Source organism: Bubalus kerabau, chromosome 9 (assembly GCF_029407905.1).
Source record: "Bubalus kerabau isolate K-KA32 ecotype Philippines breed swamp buffalo chromosome 9, PCC_UOA_SB_1v2, whole genome shotgun sequence".
Lineage (NCBI taxonomy): Eukaryota > Metazoa > Chordata > Mammalia > Artiodactyla > Bovidae > Bubalus > Bubalus kerabau.
The window spans coordinates 88,994,826-89,012,745 of record NC_073632.1 but is presented as its reverse complement, the minus strand read 5'-3'; the positions used below and the strand labels follow the sequence as shown (position 1 = coordinate 89,012,745).

Below are 17,920 nucleotides of genomic sequence, written 5' to 3'. Positions count from 1 at the left end.
TCACGATAGTGTGATCACTCACCTAGAGCCAGACATCCTGGAATGTGAAGTCAAGTGGGCCTTAGAAAGCATCACTACAAACAAAGCTAGTGGAGGTGATGGAATTCCAGTTGAGTTATTTCAAATCCTGAAAGATGATGCTGTGAAAGTGCTGCACTCAATATGCCAGCAAATTTGGAAAACTCAGCAGTGGCCACAGGACTGGAAAAGGTCAGTTTTCATTCCAACCTCAAAGAAACGCAATGCCAAAGAATGCTCAAACTACCACACAATTGCACTCATCTCACATGCTAGTAAAGTAATGCTCAAAATTCTCCAAGCCAGGCTTCAGCAATACGTGAACCGTGAACTTCCTGATGTTCAAGCTGGGTTTAGAAAAGGAAGAGGAACCAGAGATCAAATTGCCAACATCCGCTGGATCATGGAAAAAGCAAGAGAGTTCCAGAAAAACATCTATTTCTGCTTTAGTGACTATGCCAAAGCCTTTGACTGTGTGGATCACAAGAAACTGTGGAAAATTCTTCAAGAGATGGGAATACCAGACCACCTAACCTGCCTCTTGAGAAATCTGTATGCAGGTCAGGAAGCAACAGTTAGAACTGGACATGGAACAACAGACTGGTTCCAAATAGGAAAAGGAGTACGTCAAGGCTGTGTATTGTCACCCTGCTTATTTAACTTCTATGCAGAGTACATCATGAGAAACGCTGGACTGGAAGAAGCACAAGCTGGAATCAAGATTGCCGGGAGAAATATCAATAACCTCAGATATGCAGATGACACCACCCTTATGGCAGAAAGTGAAGAGGCACTCAAAAGCCTCTTGATGAAAGTGAAAGTGGAGAGTGAAAAAGTTGCCTTAAAGCTCAACATTCAGAAAACGAACCTCATGGCACCTGGTCCCATCACTTCATGGGAAATAGATGGAGAAACAGTGGAAACATTGTCACACTTTATTTTTCTGGGCTCCAAAATCACTGCAGATGGTGACTGCAGCCATGAAATTAAAAGACACTTACTCCTTGGAAGGAAAGTTATGTCCAACTTAGATAGCATATTTAAAAGCAGAGACATTACTTTGCCAACAAAGATCCATCTAGTCAAGGCTATGGTTTTTCCTGTGGTCATGTATGGATGTGAGAGTTGGACTGTGAAGAAGGCTGAGTGCCGAAGAATGGATGCTTTTGAACTGTGGTGTTGGAGAAGACTCTTGAGAGTCCCTTGGACTGCAAGGAGATCCAACCAGTCCATTCTGAAGGAGATCAGCCCTGGGATTTCTTTGGAAGGAAAGATGCTAAAGCTGAAACTCCAGTACTTTGGCCACCTCATGTGAAGAGTTGACTCATTGGAAAAGACTCTGATGCTGGGCGGGATTGAGGGCAGGGAGAAGGGGACGACAGAGGATGAGATGGCTGGATGGCATCACTGACTCGATGGACGTGAGTCTGGATGAACTCTGGGAGTTGGTGATGGACAGGAAGGCCTGGCGTGCTGTGATTCATGGGGTCACAAAGAGTTGGACACGACTGAGCGACTGAACTGACTGACTGACTGATGGAAAGGCAAATTAAGGTTATCTGTCTTGAAACTGTACTTAGCTGGCATGATTTTGGTGGGACAGGACAGAATTATAGCCATACAGGACATTTCTTCATTTTGACATTCACTGCTAACAGACTTAAAAGTAGATTTAGGTGAAAGTGAAATTGGTAGTCGCTCAGTTGTGTCCGACTCTGTGCGACCGCATGGACTGGAGCCCAGCAGGCTTCTCCGTCCAATTCTCCAGGCAAGAACACTGGAGTGGGTTGCCATGCCCTTCTCCAGGGGATCTTCCCGGCCCAAGGACTGAACTCAGGTCTCCCACATTCCATTTGAGCTACCCAGGAAGATTTAATTGAGATGAGACCTAATGTACAGTATGCTGAATACAGTTAATAATGCTTCTGTATACTTGGAATTTCCTGAGAATAGATCTTAGGTGTTCTTACCACACGTTAAAAAAATGGTAACTATGTGAAGTGATGGATATATTAATTAGCTTGATTGTGGTGATCATTTTTAATGTATGTGTTTACAAAAAATGAGAAAAAAATTTGACTTTATCTTTTTAAAAGATTCTAATTCCAAACCTATGTAAAGGGTACTTTCTATGCCAAGATTCCTATCAAATGATTTGTCTAATGGAAATCAACTCCATGTTAAATATGACCAGGCTCTTTAATGTTACCAAAATATATTATCAAATTAAGAATTAAACTAATCCTAAGTGTTCTGTCTCTCTTGTGATGAAGGATGTTTAAGATTCTTTGCCACTGAAACTTCACTGCCCCCAACTGAATATAACAAGTTCATATCAAAAGAAAGGTAAGAAAAAATAACATGAAAATATTTAAAGAGGAAACAGGCAATGAGGAGAACTGTTGTCCATCTTATCCTTCCAAGAATTCTCCTCTCTGTGTAAAGAAAAGAGGGCTCATGCCTTTTCTTTAAAGCTGCCCAGGTTTTACCCTCCAAATTAATCCCTTTGCTCTCTAACCTCTCACATTTTCTTCCCACATTTTGCTTTTACTTTTTAACACAGACTAACCATAATTCAGTGTCTTGAATTATGACAATTTATTTCATCTAATTCCTCCTTTGGATGACAAGGTCTTAAAGGGACAGAGACCTTATCTTAATTATCTTGAATCCTATGTTTAATCACCAAGAAAGAAGGCCACTGTGTTTGTTGCTACACTTATTGTGTTTGTTGCTACTGATATGCTGCTTTTAATAAAGTGTATTCACTTATTTCATTTGTCTTGTCTTCCCAATAAGACTAAAATTTAAGGCAATTAAAGCCTATTTTTGTATCTCTTCCTTATGTGCATACAGGTAATTAAGTATTTATTTTACTGGGAGCAATCTGCTTGTATGCTTCTTCTTTATATAATTATATGAACTAATTTATAAATTAAACCCTACATCCATAAGTAGTAAAAGTGTGTTAATCTCTAAGAATCACAAAGTTAGGGAAAAAATTTGTATTGTTAGCATTATACTTTAATCAGATTTAAAAATCTGATCAATTGGTTGAAGGAGAGAACATCCAGGTTCTACCTTTTCTAAAATAGTTATCTCTAGGAACTGTCAGCAAGATGTTGATAAGTAGAGTTGTAACTCTGCGTGGACTATGGACTGTCAATAATATGTACTTAGTTGCACTATTGAAAAATGGGTGTGTTATCCAGGTACTCACTTTTTTTGGGGGATACATTTTCTTTTATTGTTACTTTATTTTTAAACTTTGTTTTAACCCTTTAAATTGTGTGCTTGTGACACAATTTGTCTTAAATCCATTCCAAGCTGTGTATGTTTTCCAATTAAAAAATTACAATTTACGCTCTCCAAAAACACTACACAAATCTATTGTATACAATTCCATTTGTGTACCCGAGTACACAAATCCATTGTTATTTTGGAAGGTATGACTTGATTATAGAAAACGTTTTCAAAGGAACTTTCCAGCTTGCTGTGTCATCTGCCTGAACACTAAATTCCTATTTGCAAAGTGCAGATGACAGATACTATCTGCCTCACAAAGATATTGTGGAAATTAACTGGGAGGGCTTCCCTGGTGGCTCAGAGGTTAAAGCGTCTGCCTGCAATGCAGGAGACCTGGGTTCAATCCCTGGGTCGGGAAGATCCCCTGGAGAAGGAAATGGCAATCCACTCCAGTATTCTTGCCTGGAGAATCCCATGGACGGAGGAGCCTGGTGGGCTACAGTCCACGGGGTCGCAAAGAGTCGGACACAACTGAGCGACTTCACTTTCACTTCACTTTCACCCAAATGTATCCAGCACTGGGCCTGGCACAGACAGACACTCCAGAAAGAGCACCTTCTATCCCCTGCCTACTGGAGGATGGTTACAAGGCAGGTGAATATTTTTCGCTAAGGCCCCAATTATTAAAATACATTCAACTGAAACCTTTCCCCACTCCTCACCCCTACCCTCTTCTTGTCCATTAAAGGAAGAAGCATTTCCTTCTGGAAATCTTTTTAAATTAACAGAGCATCACACTAAATTACAGTATTTCAATACATACTACGGGCTTCCCAGGTGGCTCAGTAGTAATCTGCCTGCCAATGCAGGAGACATAGGTTTGATCCCTGGATTGGGAAGATTCATGGAGAAGGAAATGGCAACCCACTCCAGTATTCTTGCCCAGGAAGTCCCATAGACAGGGAAGCCTGGTGGACTACAGTCATGTGGTTGCAAAAGAGTCAGATACAACTTAGCAACTACACAAAAACATATTATGCTCCATACATAAGGGCCCCTTTGTGAAAGGTACACTGTCATGGTATGATAAATCATTATCATACGTTCATGTTTTATTTGTACTTCATCTTATTAATCATATAAAATGTAAGTTCATATGCCTTATTTATTTAAAATGTATGTTCACATGCTTTACCTATTACACCATAAACTCTTTAAGAGACACAGTATTTAACAAAACTGGCAGCTTTACAACATCTGGTTCAACAACACATTCAATAAGTACTCAAAATTATATTTCTGAATAAATATCAAAGTGACAGAAAACCTCTTCACATGAAAAGCAGAATACATACAAATACTGGCACTCTAAATACTTTGCACATCAAGGTAGAGCATAAACAAATGCACGAAATATGAATTCAATGATATTGTTAGTAAATATTTTTTTCTAAGTGTGTCTATTTATCTTAAGCTTTAATTAGACAGAAAAATAAGGAAATTAAAGACTTTTGAAAAGTATTTCAGGTACACTCTATAAACTCTCAGCGTGCTGCATAAAGAATTGCTATAACTTGCATTTACCTGGTTTTCAGCAGAGCTGTAAGGCTCTCAGAGTTGAGTTGCTGCATCAAGGCCTCTCTCAGTGTTGGGAGCATGGACAGCACTGTGATAGAAACAGAAAATTAGAACGTTCATGAGTGACCGGACTGCCTTCACCGAGAAATGCACACTGTTTTGGGCTACATGACAGAGCTAGCAAATAATGAGTGTCAGGAGGGAAGGTGAAGGCTGGAGTTTTCAAATAAATTTTTAATAATAAAAACTAGTTACATACTAATAAATCACTTACCTGCTCACATGAAGCAAAATTATGCATATACCTATTATGATCACAAGTACATATAGAAGAAAAAATGGGAAGAATTAATTCCCAAATCTTAACAGTGTTGGTCTTTAACCTATGGACTATGGATAATTCTTTATTTTTGCAGATCTCTTAAAAAAATGTTTATTTCTGATTTAATAAAGTGATCTTTTATCTTTAGCTGTACCTTTTGCTTCACATTTTATTTCTAATTTTAGAAAACATTTAGTTATTAAAATTACTACACACAGCGGGCTTCCCTGGTGGCTCAGTTGGTAAAGAATCTGCCTGCAATGCAGGAGAGTGCTTGCAATGCAGGTGACCTGAGTTCGATCCCTGGGTCAGGAAGATCCCCTGCAGAAGGAAATGTCAACCCACTCCAGTATTCTTACCTGGAAAATCCCATGGACAGAGGAGACTGGTGGGCTACAGTCAGTCCATGGGGTCACAAGAGTCGGACATGACTTAGCGACTAAACCACCAACCACCACCACAAAGCGTAGGCATTTGCTATAACCTAGACAAAAGCGCATTGGCTATTAATAGAAACTCAGAACTGCTGAGCTGTAGTTTTGGTTTTGACAATGGCTACTGCCTGTAACTCTGAATACCAACATGTTGTAGAAGTGTAAACACATAAATTTAAAGTGAATGTCTAACACTAAAGAAGCAATGATAACAGTATGAAAAAATATCAGAGATTACAAATGCTATATTCTAAAAGGGAAAACTTTAGTGTATGATTTTTACTTCTTGACTAGGCAGGACATTATAAAATCCATGTTAATTTTTTTTCTATAGGAAGTTCAGCTTCTGACCTACTCTAATCCTTTACTTTAGCACTGCACTCTGTTGCTTCAGCATATTTCCTCAAGGCACATGATTAAATCACCTAAGCTACTGAGACCACTAGCGATAGCAGGAGCTCAGAGTCAATGTAAAATGTGGTTTCTTAGTGTCCATGGTATATATATCTAGCCTAAGCATGATATTTTATCCTACCAAGAAAAAGCACTGCTAGAGTCCTACATTTAGGAAATGTGGTTAGTAGGAAACTTTAAAGATTATGGGGTATGATGACATGATTTAAGAGAAACCTCTTCAGTAATTCTCTTATCTCGGGAGAGATAAGAGCTCCTGACTTCCCACTTGAGCATATTCAACTAAAGACAAGGCTATTCTTCTCTTCCAGGCATCTGTACTAACACTGAACAAATATGTTTCTGTATTGAGTTGAATACAGCTTTCATGTCCTGTTTTAGCCATCCGGCCTCCATGATAAACACCCCTGGTGCAACCACAAATCACAGGACAACACTTCACCTGCCTTGAATCTGTGTGACCCTGAGCAAATCATTTAACCCCGTGCCTCAGTTTCCTCATCTGTGAACTGAGGGTGACAGCGGATCTACCTCATAGGACTGCTGTAAGGGTTAAGGATAAAAGGCATTTAGAACACTGCTTCTTTACACATGGAAGTGCTCAGTAACTGTTAGCTCTTTTTAATATTATACTTATTTGGCTTCTTCTGACACATTCCAGTTTGTATCTTCTTAACATGTGAGAGGCAGAAATGGACTTGTGCTCTGACTACCACAGAGCATGTTCTATAACTACCTTTGAGCTGAACAGACTTTACTAGTGTAGTCTAAGAGTAAATTAATATTTCCAGAAGTCATATCCTACTCTGTTCATAATAAGCTTATGCTCACCTAGAATTCCCACTCTTTTCTCATACATCCTGCTTCTAAGCAAGTTTGGATAATCCTGACTCAGTACAATTGACTTTTAAGGCAGAACAATTCTTTTATCCCAGTCTATCACTTAAATGGGACTAGACTATTCTGTATTCCAAAACTTCATTTGTAGTGTTAGTTACTCATCCAAGCATTGTGTCATGTGTAAATTTCATAGGCACTCTTTACAAATCTTTAATAAAAATCATGAACATGATAAAGTCAATGGGCAGGGTACAGAGGCATTCCACTAGATGCTATCTTTCAAACTAGGACCAGCTTCTTATGTTAAAAAACTAATTATATTTACCTAAAAGCACTAAATTTTTCTAGTATGTTCATTACCTCTTACTCAAAAGAATAGAAATTACTTATACGATTTGTAAGCCCATTATCAATATACATCAGAAAGCTAATTTGGAAATTTTTTCAGTGAACCTATATTTTGGCTTTTAGCACCATATTTTAGTTTTAACTGCCTTATATTAGCTATTTATTCATCTGACGGGTGTGATGGTCATGGAAATGTGCTATCCACACGTTTTCTGCTGGGAAGAGCCATAATTGACTGAGAGCTCTAGCTGCCATGTCTCTGGATCTAAACTGCTCCCAGACAGGGACAGTTCCTTAGTGAGGATACAAAAGCAGGCCCACGCCTGAGGGACTCCTCTACCAGAACTCTTCGGCTTCAGGACTCCCGATTGGCCTCTCAAGATTTCTTAGAACTGTGCTGTTGTCAGAGTCTCTTCTTACCCAACCTTCCTTCCTTTGCCCGTTCTAGTCACAGCATCACACCCGCACCGGGGGCTGAAGGCTCTCCTTGGTAGCTTCTGCTCCCCGCCTCTTATTCTGCAGGGGTGTCCTCCCAGTCAGTCTCCTGTACATCTAACTGCATCTGAGCTGTGCTGCTCAGAGCACTTAAATTGACACAAGGGTCCATGTCAAGCTGAGATGTATTTTCAGACCCCAGAAGTTAGCTTTTTCCACTTTTTAAAAATTTGAGTAATAACTAGAAATGAACTATTCTTAAAGTAGTCATTACCAGTGGAGAGAGGGAAGAGGAGGAGGGACATTATAACAGTGGGGGGGGGGGGGAGGAGGGTTATTATGGGATTATATGAAATTATGTGTGTGAAACTTCTGAAAATTATAAAGCACTACAGAATTTAAAGAATCTCTCATTCAAGAGATGAGATTTTTTTTTTTCCTTAAAATAAAAGGAAAGGAAAAATGGAATGTTCTTATTCTCTAAAAATTCATTAAAATGCCCTTGGTAGTACCACTATGTTGAAAGCTAAATACTGATTCAAAGAAATACATAATTTTTAAAAAGTTGTTTGTTACCGAGCATTTATTACATATCAAGCAGTTTATATAAAGTATCTCATCACTTCCTCATAAAATATTTATGAAGTGCGTTTTATGATGATCATTTTATAGAGAAAGAACTACATTTAGATTTGCCCAAAGACACACAGACATCACAAGCAAAACTAGGAATGGAACCAGAACTGCCTCCACCTTGAACCTGTGCTCTTACTGTACCTTATCTGAGTTGCCATTTTATATAGCATTTATGATTAATTTTTTCTTTATAGACTGAAGTATTATTATTTCAAACATTAAAAGCCATACTATGGCCACAACTAAATGTGTCTCTTAACCTTCTTAATTCCAGTCTCTTTATCTGTCAAATGAGACTAAACTAAAAGTTCTTCCAACCTTGAAAAAAAAATTCTACTTTTAAAATTGAACAAAAAGAACCTACCTTTATAATTTTTTTCTAAATTAGTTGTTCTTGAAAGAAGGAAGGATTAGACTTTAAACAACAAAAAAAGAAAAACAAGTTTGACATGGATTTGAGGACTAATTCTTCAAGGAGTTAAGAAAAATATATTACAACACCTTGCCTTCTTCAAATATGGGCAGCTGATTTTGTCACAGCATCCTTCCAGGAGGTTTCTAGCTCTGGAGATTAAATTATTACCACTGATTCACACTGGTTGAATGTATACTACTGTGCTAGACGGACAGTTCTGCAGATGCCTCTGTAAGTGTAAGAGACAGGAGTCTTGACTATGGCCTACATGGCCAGAGGGCAGCAGGGCACTCCTGCAACCTCATCTCCTATCACACTTCTTCCATTGCTCATGCTACTCTAGCTACACAGCCTTTCTGCTGTTTCTCAATTATGGGACTAGCCAAGCTTGTTTCCACCTCAGGCATTCTGCAGGACTCTCTCCATTGTCCCACTTAATTTCTCCTTAGAGGTTAAAGAGGCCTGATTCTATTGGTTGCCCTACCTTAAAGAGCATCCCCACCCCTCACACAGCTCATTCTCCTTATAAACAGTTAAAGCTATTTACCTGGTGTTTATCATCCTTTTCTCCCACTAGCATATAAATGGGCTTCCCTGGTGGCTCAGATGGTAAAGCGTCTGCCTGCAATGCAGGCGACCCGGGTTCGATTCCCGGCTTGGGAAGATGCCCTGGAGAAGGAAATGGCGACCCATTCTAGTACTCTTGCCTGGAAAATTCCACGGACAGAGGAGCCTTGTAGGCTACAGTCCATGGGGTCGTAAAGAGTCGGACACGACTGAGTGACTTCACTTCACTTCAGCATATAAACTCTGAATGTCAGGTCTTTTTTTCTTCAGTTGCTCACCTTATGCTTCCCCAGTACTGAGTATTTGCTGGATGAATAAAGAAAATGAATAAACTAGCATTTATGTTGCATTATTAATTTACATTGATTTTTAAAATCCACATTAAATGATGTATTTCAGTTAAATCAGGTAAACACTTGCTAGATTTGTCATTTTTGCCCTTTCCTCTAATTTTGCTCCTGGAGATGTAAATTAATATAAATCATCAAGCAACTTTACACATGTATAAATATTTCTCTGTCTTACCTGTCATATTGCAAGTCCTCTGGTTGCTTTCAAAATGATACTGTCGTCGTGCCTGGGCAATGTATTCTGCAGCCTCCCTTTCTTGTATTTCTCTGATTTTCTTCTGTCCATATTTTCCCAGGATATATACTCCTAAAATTATTTTCAAAAACAAGTTTGTATACTAATCCAGTTTATTAGAGTATTAAAAATTCCAAATGGTATTTTTAACCCAAGTTTTCCAAATATAGGGCTTATATTAGTGAAAAGCTAAAAATCACAACTTTTAAAAACCTAAATTAAAGAATTATATAAAAATTGCAACCTAAAGAAAAAGAAAAGGAGATTGGCATTTTAAAAGTCAATGGCAGATGGGTACATAAAAATGAAGTCTGAAGAAACGAAAGGAATTAAGTGTACAAAGTCAGGCAATGCCTTTAATAGTGAACTGGAGATATTCTAAGTGTCCAACAAAAGGGAACTGTTTAAATGCATTATGGCCTAGCTATACAAGGGAATCTTACAGCTATTAAAAACCACATTGCTAAATAGTTCATGACTCAAGGAAATATCCATGTCATATTGTCAGACAATAAAATAATATACTGAAAGTTTTGCTTTTTAATATAAGTAGATATATATGTAACAGTTGGATTTTAATTTCTAACATATATTAAACAATGATCACTGCTGAAGAGTGGGAGAGTGGGTGATTTTTTTTCCTTCTGCTTGCTTCTCTATGGTTTCCACATTTTCTTCAATCAAAGTGTAGTATTTTTAAAAATATAAGAAAAAATTTTAAAGGAAGACTAAAAGAAAGGTAGGTAGTCAGGCAGACATGGAAAACTAGAAACTTAGGCGAAAAAGGGAGGGGGAAGAGGGTACAGAAATTCCTAACTTATAATAGTATAAAAATATAGGTGGGGTCGTGTGCCTGTAATTTACTTTAACACATTTTAGTATAGACAGTGTAACATAAATGGGCATGTTTTGGTCATACCCTGTGGGCAATCAAATGTCCTGGCTGGTAAAGTGAACACTCTGGCATTGTTAGTTAGCATTTGGTCAAAAGCCACATTTCAAGGTGTAAGTACTTAAATTAACTTTTACCAAGCACAAGAAATATCAGAAATGGCTTTTCACAGATTAAATGTTTAAGATACTGGGTTAGCTAAAACATTTTAGTAATATTCATTTGAACAAGAATACACTAACCTAGCAAGTCCTTCACCTTTTAGGAATAGATAGTTCAAAGGATTCTTAGACAAGAGAGTTAACCAAAAGGCCAACAGAATCCTACATCGAGAATATTGTTGCATTTGCTTCCAGTAAATCTTTTATGTGTGGTTCTGTTGCTGCACCAAGAAAGGACACTGGGTTTTCAATGAATTTACAGACCAAGTAATGATACTGTTTTAATCTATGCTTGCTAACAGATGTTTTAACGTGTGCCAAATTTGTTTCATAATAACTTGGCAACAAGGTTGTAGGAAGTAACTAATCCTCACCTACCTCCAACTGTCTGTAGCCTTCAATATGACAAGAAGAATATAAGGATTGTACGTGAGCTCAATAAATGGATTTGATCTGTTTGTCATCAGTGGGGAGGAGACAGTCCTCTAGGAACGTCAAAGTGAATACATATCCTGAACTATTTTCACTAATGTAAGCAATACAGATGAACTGATACAGTATATATCTTAAAAGTCATAGTTCAGTGAAAGAGTATGTGCTACAAATAATTAGAAACAAAGTGTGACTGCTTTTGTTTGTATGCAAATAAATGCATTATACTCATCAGTAAAGAATAAATCAAAATTCATATAAATGGCTCCAGAGCTACCCTTCTCATAACCCAGCCTCAATAAACTGATGACAGTGCCATAATACTAATGGAATGAAGAAACTGATTTATGTTTCACCAAGTAACTGTTTGACAGGCAACTCTTACATAACAACTTCTCAGTGAATTGCTTTTATTTGACTGATGGCTAAAAATTTTGTGTAACATAATTATTATTCCTCAAACAACAATAGTGTAAAATGAAATGCTGCAATGACACCCCTTGAATAGTTAAGAATTTTCTGGAGTAACAATAAATTTGATTGGCCTATGTGCTTTCCTGAGGAGAAAGTCCACTGCTTTTATTAAATTTTCAAGAGTGCCTGATAAAAGTACTTTAGGGACTACAGTTGACCTTTCAACATCTCCAGGGTTAGGAGTGCAGAACACTCCCTCCAGAAGTGGAAAATCTGCATGCAACTTTACAGTGGGCCCTGCAACTTTACAGAACTGCAAGTTCTGCACCCTTGGATTCAACCAGCTGAGGATCTGCAGTGCTGCAGTATTTACTGAAAAAATCTGCATGTAAGTGGCCTGCTTGCGTGCATGCATGTTCCCTCACTTCAGCTGTGTTTGACACTTTGCAACCCCATGGACCGTAGCCCACCAGGCTCCTCTGTCCATGGTATTTTTTGAGCAATAATATTGGAGTGGGTTGCCATTTCCTTCTCCAGGGGATCTTCCCGACCCAAGGACTGAACCGGTGTCTCCTGCGTTGCAGGAGGATTCTTTACTGCTGAGCCACCAGGGAAGCTCCCTATAAAAGGTCTAGCACAGTTCAAACCTGTATTGTTCAAGCTCAACTAATTGTATTGTCTATTTGGTAACTGTAGTATATGGTTACTAAAGCTAAAAGAATAAATTATTATGGATTGAAGAGTGTCCTACCCCAAATTAACATGTTGTAGCCCCAGTATTTCAGGAAATGACATTATGTGGAGATAGGGTCTTTGTAGCCATAATCAAGTTAAAAGGTCATTAGATGGGCTTGATCCAGTATGACTGCTGTTCTTATAAAAAGGGGAAGACTGGACACAAACATGTATAGAGGGAAGATGACATGAAGACACAGGAGGAGAGAGTTATCTACAAGCCAAGGAGAGGGGCCTGAAACAGATCCTTCTCTTATAGCCCTTAGATGGAATAAATTCTGACCTCCAGAGCTGTGAGACAATAAGTTTCTCTTGCTTAAGCCACTCAGTATGTGGTACTCTGTTATGGCAGCCCTAGCAAACTAGCACACAGTGTTAGCGTAAAATTCTATAATCCATTCTTTCCCTTGAATTAGCATTGAAGTAAGTCTCTACACAAGGACTAATTTATCCAGCTTCTCATTCTCAAAATTCATAAATTCTGGGGTTTTGTTGGTCAGCTTTGTCTCCCTAGGGAAATAAGAATGAAGGCAGAGAATTCATTGCCTAAAATATGGAGCTCAGGATCTATACACCTGACTTGCTGCTTGAATTCTGGTCTGAAAGAGAACAGACACCGATAGCCGAGGCATCAACTAGGTAGGAAACTTTTAAGCATGTCCCATCTTTCTGGATTTAAATTTCTTCATAAAAATGAAAGGTTTGGATTATAGGAGCTTTAAAATTTCTTCTTTAGTTATGACTTAGTTATAAATAATGAAAATTCATTAAATATCTCAAAAAATAAATGTAAAATGTTTTGAGGTTTCCTTTCAGAACACCGATGGCAAAGCAAAATGTCTTCTAGTCTTTCTATATCATGAAGTGAAGTGAAAGTCTCTCAGTTGTGTCTGACTCTTTGTGATCCCGTGGACTGTAGAGAATTCTCCTGGTACACAATTGACGCTCAATACATATTTGTGCTGAACATCCCCTTTCCCGTGTTCCCTTCTCCTCTGTAGCTGTGACTCCAGCTGATTCTTCAGTGGGGCTTGCTGAACACGACTCTCTCTCTCTGCTCCCAGGGACCCTCCTCTACCATGGTACTCTGATACGATGATTGCACTACTCTTGTTTATTTCCATTTCTGCTTTCTGGATGCACCATGAGTTCCTTAAAGTCAAGAACTGAGTCTTATTTCTCTGCGTCACCTGAGTTGAAAACAGTGAGGCTAGTCACTCTCATTCAAATGTTTGTTGAATGAATGGATGAATAAATGAAAAACTAAAGAAACCAAGACATTACAGGGATTTAGATATAAATTATAAATCAATGCTCTGAGATTTTTATAAATCAGCAAGTGAATACATATGAATTTGGTTGTTCTCTGCAACACTTTTGCTAGCATTAAAGAGAAAAAAGAGAAAGTGTTATTCGCTCAGGCGTGTCTGACTCTTTGGGTTCCCATGGACTGTAGCCCATCAAGCTCCTCTTATCTACGGGATTTCCAGACAAGAATACTGGGATGGGTCACCATTTCCTTCTCCAGGGCATCTTCCCAATCCAGGGATCAAACCTGTGTCTCCTGCACTGCAGATGGATTCTTTATTGTATGAGTCACCTAGCACAGAGGTTTTCAAAGTGTGGCTTGGGCACTCCTGCAGGTGTACAATAACCTTCTAGGGCATCTGTGAGTAAAAATTATTTCTGTAATAACACAAATGCTCTTTGCCTTTTCATTCTCATTCTCGTATGAGTGAGTGTACAGTGGAGTTTTCTAAAGACTACAGGACAGTGAGTATTGCAACTGACTAAATGTGCAAAGAGATAGAAGCCAGACAGTAAAGAGATCATAAAAATGTAAAACAATGCTACTTTTCTCACTTGTTTTTTGAAAATAATATTTACGTTAATATGTGATAGATTTACTATTGTCATTTTAAAATAATTACTATTTCAAAAATACTCTGGTTTTAATTTTTAATAGGGAAACAATTATTATTAGACATAAATTTTATAGAGCTCTTTAGAGTCCTTAATTTTTTAAAGTGTAAAGGAGACCTCAGGCCAAAAAGGTTGAGAACCACTGCTCTAGTCTTAAAACTGATCAAATCGTATGACTTTGTCTAAAGCAGTCATTCAAATTCCTAGTTATGAAGGCCCATAACTCAAAGTTTTTAACTGAGGTTTCCGCCCCCCCCCCCCCCCCGCCCCCGCCCACCATTGGATGCACAAGCTTCTTAGGCAGGAATATTGATATCTTACTTAATTTGCAAGTCTATCAAAATATGCCACTTCTTCCATGAAGCCTTTTCCTAATTTTTTTTTCCCAACTGCACATGCTATTTGCCAGTTTTATATGTATAGCATTTTTTCAGCTCTTACTGTTTTGCACACTTGTTGCTATGCTTTGAATGTTTGTATCTCCTCTACATTCATCTGTGGAAATTCTAAGGCTATTCCATGGTGTTGGGAGGATGGAGTCTTTGGGAAGTGCTTAGGGCATGGGTGTGTAGCCCTCAAGAATGAGATTAATGTTCTTATTAAAGGGACTTCACTGAGATCCCTAGACCCTTCTGCCATGTGAGGATCTAACTCAGGAGTAGGCCCCCACCAAGCCAGGTTTGCCCCCTGATCTTAGACTTGCAGGCTCCAGAACTGTCAGAAATAAATTTCTGTTATTATAAGCCACCCAGTCTGTGGTATTTTGTTATACCAGCTGGAACAAACTAAGTCATTTGTTTTCATTCCTCTCAGACCATAAGTTCATGAAGACAGAATGGTACAGTGTAGAAAGAGAAAGTGCTCTGGATCTAACACGCTGGGGTTTGAGTTCTAGCTTCCTGGTTACGGACTCTGGGATCCTTGGCAAGTTTCTTAAATTTTTAGCAGTCTGGTTACCATGTTTTTGAATGCAGATAACAATAGCTATCTTGTCATCATCTCCACTCAACAGAAGAACTTAATATAGGGCCCACTGGGTACCCCCAAAAGGGTAGCTATTACTATTAAAAATCTCTGTGAATCTTGTATTTCCAATCATATTACTTTCAACACTATGGTGGTGGTTTAGTCAGTAAATCATGCCCAACTCTTGCAACCCCATGGACTGCATGCAGTCCACCAGGCTCCTCAGTCCATGGGATTCTCCAGGCAAGAATACTGGAGTGGGTTGCCATTTCCTTCTCCAGGAGATCTGCCTAACTCAGGGATCAAACCCAGATCTCCTGAATTGCAGGCAGATCTTTACCGACTGAGGTACCAGGGAAGCCCTTCGACACTATTGGCAAGGGATACATGTTTCTTAAATTAGATTGATATGTACCACGTTATAAGACCTATCCCTTGAAGAAGAAAGACTATGAGGCTCAAAGAAATGCCAGTCATGCTCATCTACTCTTTTTTTCCTTTTAAACTGACATCCCTTTTTGCTATAAAATACTAGGATTACTTTCTTTTCCTGTTCCTCTGAACTTTCCCCCTGCCCCTCACCCTTGCCTTTCTCTTTCCTCTTAATCTGTACCTGTAAAGCTCTCGACAGATTTTTGGGAAAAAACAAGAATGTATATCTCTTAAATGTACTTTTTTGCTTCCCTTATGATTATTTCTAATACACCGTTAGGTCATTCCACAAATCTAAAGGAGTATGCTATTTTTTCTTAGGTTCTAAAGAGACACTATTTTCTTTCCTTCAGTCGTGGCAAAAATATTCTATTTATACTTCTTCCATCACATACAAATCATTAGCTTCTACAAATAAAGTGGACTCAGTAGTTTTAGCACAGTTTAAATATACATTAGATATCAGTGGATAAAAACGCTGAAAAATATTTTTATCTGTCAAGAATTTTTCAAATGCCATAAAAATTTATACTTGATCATTATTGATTTGTGATAGACCTCAGAGAAAAGGAAAACACTCGCCTTGCCTCATTAACAAGAAGCCTGTTTCAAATTTTCAAGAATCAGCAGAGCTGAATTACTAAGAGTACTGTCAATTTCAAATTGTTTGGGAGCCATAAAATATAATCAATAGTAAGAGAAAACAACCAAATTCTTTGGGAAACTGCTGCTTTTGCCTTTGACTGCTTTTGTAACCAAAGTATGTAGTTAGTGACAATATTTCTCAAAAAACCCCAATGCTAAAAATTCCCTCTTCACATTCCTGCATTTCTTTCTCCTGTATCACTCAAGACGTTTTGTTCTTCCCTTCAGGTCTCCACTCATTAGGACATGATTATTTTATGAGGAAAAGGCTCTCAAGATTGTTATCTAATCTGTTTCTAAATCTCCTCTCAGCCTGGGTAACCTAATTATGTGAATTAGGTGGGAATTCATCCCAGTCTTGAAGATCCTGCTTGCCCAGTATCCTGCAAGTACTTTCTTACTTCCTAGTTTACTACACAGTTTGTATTCTAAAAGAGCAGGAACAGAGCTAAAATATTGATCTGTGTTTCTAGCATATACCTTCTAGCACAGTCCTTCAGTACAACTGTGCTGTTTTCAAAAAATTCGAATTAACTTTAAACAAGACTCGAAGTGCAAGCTTTAGTTTACTCTCCTTCAATATTGTGAAACTTCTGCGAAGGATGAATGCCAAATCAAGTCCTGAGAATGGCAAATAGAAACGAAGAATCTCATGGGAAAACAAGAGAAGAGAATAAGAAAAAAATGTGTAAGAGAACGGTGTCTTGAAACAAAAAAATGAGAGAGGGAGAAAAGAACCCAAGAAACAAACAACCCCCCACCACCCCCACCGCCCAAACACTGAGGTGGGTTATCCCAAAGGCAGTGAGAAAAAGGCGAAAAACAGAGTAAGGGGCAGTGCCAGGGCAAAGGGCACACATTTCACAATTGCAGAGATGTAAAGAGCCTTGGAGAAGGAAATGGCAACCCACTCCAGTACTCTTGCCTGGAAAATCCCCATGGATGCAGGAGCCTGGTAGGCTACAGTCCATGGGGTCGCAAAGAATCGGACACGACTGAGCGACTTCACTTTCTTTCTTTAAAGAGCCTTGGAGGTTTGGCACCCCATTCCCCGTCTCATGGTTGATCAAATCCTGAGCTGTGGTTTCTCCGCCTCTATTTTTGAAGACAGACACCCCTCTCCCACCCCCTTCTTCCAATGCGCCTTGCCAAGAACGCTGTCACCCACCTCCGAGGACCGTGCCCAGGAAGATGCATTTCTTTTTGTGACGTTTCAGAAAATTCCACGTAGATCTAAGCATTTTCAGGCCCCCGGGGTGCGGGCTGTCTAGAGGGAAGGGATGATGGTCCGCCAGAAAATCTTTTCTTTGTCGCCTGGCACGGACGACCCGGCTGGACGGCCGTCGTCCCGCTCGGTGCTCTCCAGAAATCACAAAGGCGACTTTCCGCAGACACTGTCACCGGAGCGGGAAGGGGGCGTGGACTATAGCTGAGCAGTTGCCCTTTTCTGTTGCAGCCGCAGCTCACTGGGCCGGGGCGCCC

At 39.0% G+C, this 17,920-nt stretch overlaps 1 protein-coding gene and 1 non-coding gene across 2 annotated transcripts in view; one reads left to right on the top strand and one right to left on the bottom strand.

Annotated features, from left to right (window-relative positions):
• Positions 1-17,900, bottom strand: part of PEX3 (peroxisomal biogenesis factor 3) — a 33,186-nt gene extending 15,286 nt beyond the window's left edge. The window contains exons 1-3 of the mRNA XM_055535816.1: positions 17,607-17,900; positions 9,779-9,910; positions 4,849-4,930 (exon numbers count right to left, since the gene is read on the bottom strand). Coding sequence (XP_055391791.1) covers positions 4,849-4,930; positions 9,779-9,910; positions 17,607-17,679 — 287 coding nt within the window. The 5' untranslated portion in view covers positions 17,680-17,900. The remainder of the gene's footprint in view (positions 1-4,848; positions 4,931-9,778; positions 9,911-17,606) is intronic.
• Positions 9,278-9,349, top strand: TRNAC-GCA (transfer RNA cysteine (anticodon GCA)). The gene has a single exon. It is a non-coding gene; the product is annotated as a tRNA-Cys (tRNA).
• Positions 17,901-17,920: the final 20 nt, after the last annotated feature.